At 58.1% G+C, this 3,593-nt stretch overlaps 1 protein-coding gene across 1 annotated transcript; it reads right to left on the bottom strand.

Moving 5' to 3' along the window:
• Window positions 1-2,651: 2,651 nt before the first annotated feature.
• On the bottom strand, window positions 2,652-3,197 carry VOLCADRAFT_64986 (uncharacterized protein; the record flags this gene model as incomplete). Its single annotated transcript, XM_002954557.1, has 1 exon — window positions 2,652-3,197. A coding segment is annotated over one exon (546 nt), but the record flags the coding sequence as incomplete, so codon positions are not given.
• Between the last annotated feature and the right edge of the window lie 396 nt (window positions 3,198-3,593).

Genomic DNA, 3,593 nt, shown 5'->3' with positions numbered 1-3,593 from the left:
CACACCCCCCACACACACACCTGCAAAATAACGCCGTTGCGGACAAAGCGATTAATCTCCCCTGAAAGAAGGCACGGCCCAAGAGGCAGGAACGAAAGTTCTTTGCACTTTGATTTGAGGTTCGGTGTTCCGTTGTCAGGTTTTGCGGTTTTTCGGTTTTGCATCGTAACAGGCAAATGCGGTAAATGCGGTACATACAACATGAACGCCGTCGTACATACGTCTCTGTCCGCCGTACCGTGTCACGCCTTCGCGGCAAGTTACCAGACCTAATCAATATTTCGTTCGGACTTTTCCCCCACGTCCAAATACAGACATACACACACACATCGCGCCGGATGATCTGCCGCATAATCTGTTTGGTGTTCCGTGCTATCGTACTACCGTACTGCCGTACCCGACGTACCCTTGATGGTCAGCAGCGCCTCACTCCGTACCAGCTTGTCCATCGTGTTGTCCAGGATTTGGCCTCCGTAAAACAGGTCAGCCGGCAGGTGCACCCGGGGTCGCATTTGCTCCGTGATGCGAAACTTGCGAGTGATGGCGGACTGGGGCGGGGTGGTGGTGGGGGGGGGGAAACAGGGGGGGAAAGGAGAAGAGGTGGAGGAGAGAGGAGGGGGAGATGAGCTACCCTGGTAGTCGGGGTGGTCGCCCAGGACGAACGTGTGATGGCGGTGGGGTGGCGGTGGTAGGTTGATGCCTTTGGGGTTATGAAGGTGTCAGAAAAAACGCCATCACCGCACCTTTCCCCCCCCATGCCCGTCACACACATACATACACACCGGCCGACCCGGGTTCAAATCCGCCTGCCGGCTCCTCGGGTGTTTGAGGAGTGATGAAATGGGAGGTGGCTCCCCATCATATGGACGATGTAGGACGTGATAATATCAACTTGCGAGCTGACCAGGAACTAAGTTGACGCGCCGTTGATCCGCTAGATTTGGTTGGATGCTGGTAGTGAGTTGCCGAACCCAACGAATACATTCTGAAGTCGGATGGGGTGAATGGATTAGGGTGCCCCTCTAGCAGGGGAGAGCAGGGACTGCCCCGGGAAAGGGGGCCGCTGGCGAAGTTAACCACCCTGTATCAACATACATACACACATACACACACACTCTCTTATCTCTCACCTCCATGCCCCTCCAAAACAGCTTGCGCAGCGGCAACGCCGCTTTGCTCGCCGCCGTTGCCGCGGTGCTTGCCGTATAGTACGGCGGCATCATGGCCGTCATGGCCCGGTTGAACAGCAGCCGGCGTATCGAGGTCCACAGCATGCGGCGAGGCAGGGGCCAGTGCGCCTGCCTGCGGAATGCGAGGTGATGCCGTACAGTACGGCGTGTCGTATCGGATCGCGTCGTGACGTGGAGCCAGGAGGGAAGCTTGACAAATAATATGTTCTATATGCCGCTTGCCCTTTTCAAGGACGTTGATACCATATGGCGCGGTGTTCTCACCCCTCCCCGCACGCTCCCAAAGCACGGGTTTACACATTTTCCTTCACCCCCTCTCCTTCCCTAGTTCACCGCACATTCGCGTACGGCACCTACATACCTGTACAGCAGCGTGACCGACGTGGCCGTGTTGGTCGCCACTATTGACGAAACACAGTCCAGGGCCGTTTTTCCCGCGCCCACAATGACGACCCGGCGGCCACGGGCCAGCGACAGATCCACAAAGTCTTTGGCGTGGAGCTGGATACCCGCGTAGCCGTCCGTCCCCTGCATGGTATTGAGAGGCGCAAGCCCGGCTCTACATCAGCTCACCTCAGCTCCACACCAATGAATCATTGCCTACATGGCTCCCAACACGTCCCCAATGCATTGATCTCAACCTCAATGTCTGTGTGTATATCTGTGTATGTGTATGTGTATGTGTGTGTGCGTACCTGAACCCCCTTATCACGCCGCTAACCGAAAACTCACCAACCTCCCAACCGCCTAACCGCCCAACTACCACGGTCGCGCTCTCCCGGCCGTACCGGGCACCCCCCCACACACACATATATACACGCAAATACGTGCCGTACCTCATAGTCGGGTATGTACGGCTGGCTGTATATACCCGCGCAGATGACTGCGTAATCCACTGTCACCTGCGTTGATAACGTCGTACAGTACGACAGTAAAAAAACCATAACATTCAACAAGCGTAGCCTTTTCGTTTGTACGGAATGATATTGGTGATGATAAGAACACGTCGCGTCGATACGTCAACACGTTTGACGTCAGGGAGCAGCTCTACACCCGCCTCGACGAGGTAAAGCACGGTTCGGTGATATCTTTACAAATGCCCGTCGCACCACCACCTAGCTGAATCGTACAAAGGCGAGTGCTGCTGCTGCTGCTGCTAAAGCCACTCCTACTACTGCTGCTACTACTGCTGCCGGTATTGCTGCTCCTACAACTGCTGCTGCTGCTAAAGTTATTCCTACTACAACTGCTGCTACTACTGCTGCCGGTATTGCTGCTCCTACAACTGCTGCTGCTGCTAAAGTTATTCCTACTACAACTGCTGCTACTGCTGCCACTGATGATGGTTGCACGCAGGGTTGCCGATCCAGAGGACGTGTTGGAGAGGCCATCCAGAGCGCCCCACGTCACACCCCACCCGAAAGGTCGCCGCCTGTTTCCCCCTCAGCCCCCTCAGCCCCCTCAGCCCCCTCGCAGCGTCGTGAGCTGTCCGCTGTGAGGACGTGTCCGCTGTGAGGACGTGTCCGCTGTGAGGACGTGTCCGCTGTGAGGACGTGTCCGCTGTGAGGACGTGTCCGCTGTGAGGACGTGTCCGCTGTGAGGACGTGTCCGCTGTGAGGACGTGTCCGCTGTGAGGACGTGTCCGCTGTGAGGACGTGTCCGCTGTGAGGACGTGTCCGCTGTGAGGACGTGTCCGCTGTGAGGACGTGTCCGCTGTGAGGACGTGTCCGCTGTGAGGACGTGTCCGCTGTGAGGACGTGTCCGCTGTGAGGACGTGTCCGCTGTGAGGACGTGTCCGCTGTGAGGACGTGTCCGCTGTGAGGACGTGTCCGCTGTGAGGACGTGTCCGCTGTGAGGACGTGTCCGCTGTGAGGACGTGTCCGCTGTGAGGACGTGTCCGCTGTGAGGACGTGTCCGCTGTGAGGACGTGTCCGCTGTGAGGACGTGTCCGCTGTGAGGACGTGTCCGCTGTGAGGACGTGTCCGCTGTGAGGACGTGTCCGCTGTGAGGACGTGTCCGCTGTGAGGACGTGTCCGCTGTGAGGACGTGTCCGCTGTGATGACGTGTCCGCTGTGAGGACGTGTCCGCTGTGAGGACGTGTCCGCTGTGAGGCGGCGGGAGGTCCCCGCCGGGTGCCCCTCGGGCCCCCGGATGGACGAGATAGCCATCAGCAACATGGCACGGGCCTGGCCTGCCTGATCAGCGTTATGCCCGGTTGGCTGTGCCTGCTGATATAGGAACCCTCCCCCCCCCTCCACACCCGCGAGCCCCCTCCCAGTAGTCATAAGCACCGCAACGGTGTACGGAAGAGCATACACGTAACCGTGCTACTTGGGTTTGCATGTCGTACACACCTACCTTGAAGAACTTCTCCTGGCAGGTGTCGCAGTACAGCGCATCCCA

Source organism: Volvox carteri (genome assembly GCF_000143455.1).
Source record: "Volvox carteri f. nagariensis unplaced genomic scaffold VOLCAscaffold_44, whole genome shotgun sequence".
Taxonomy (NCBI): domain Eukaryota; kingdom Viridiplantae; phylum Chlorophyta; class Chlorophyceae; order Chlamydomonadales; family Volvocaceae; genus Volvox; species Volvox carteri.
The sequence above is the reverse complement of the archived record's forward strand: the minus strand, read 5'-3'. Positions and strand labels throughout refer to the sequence as shown.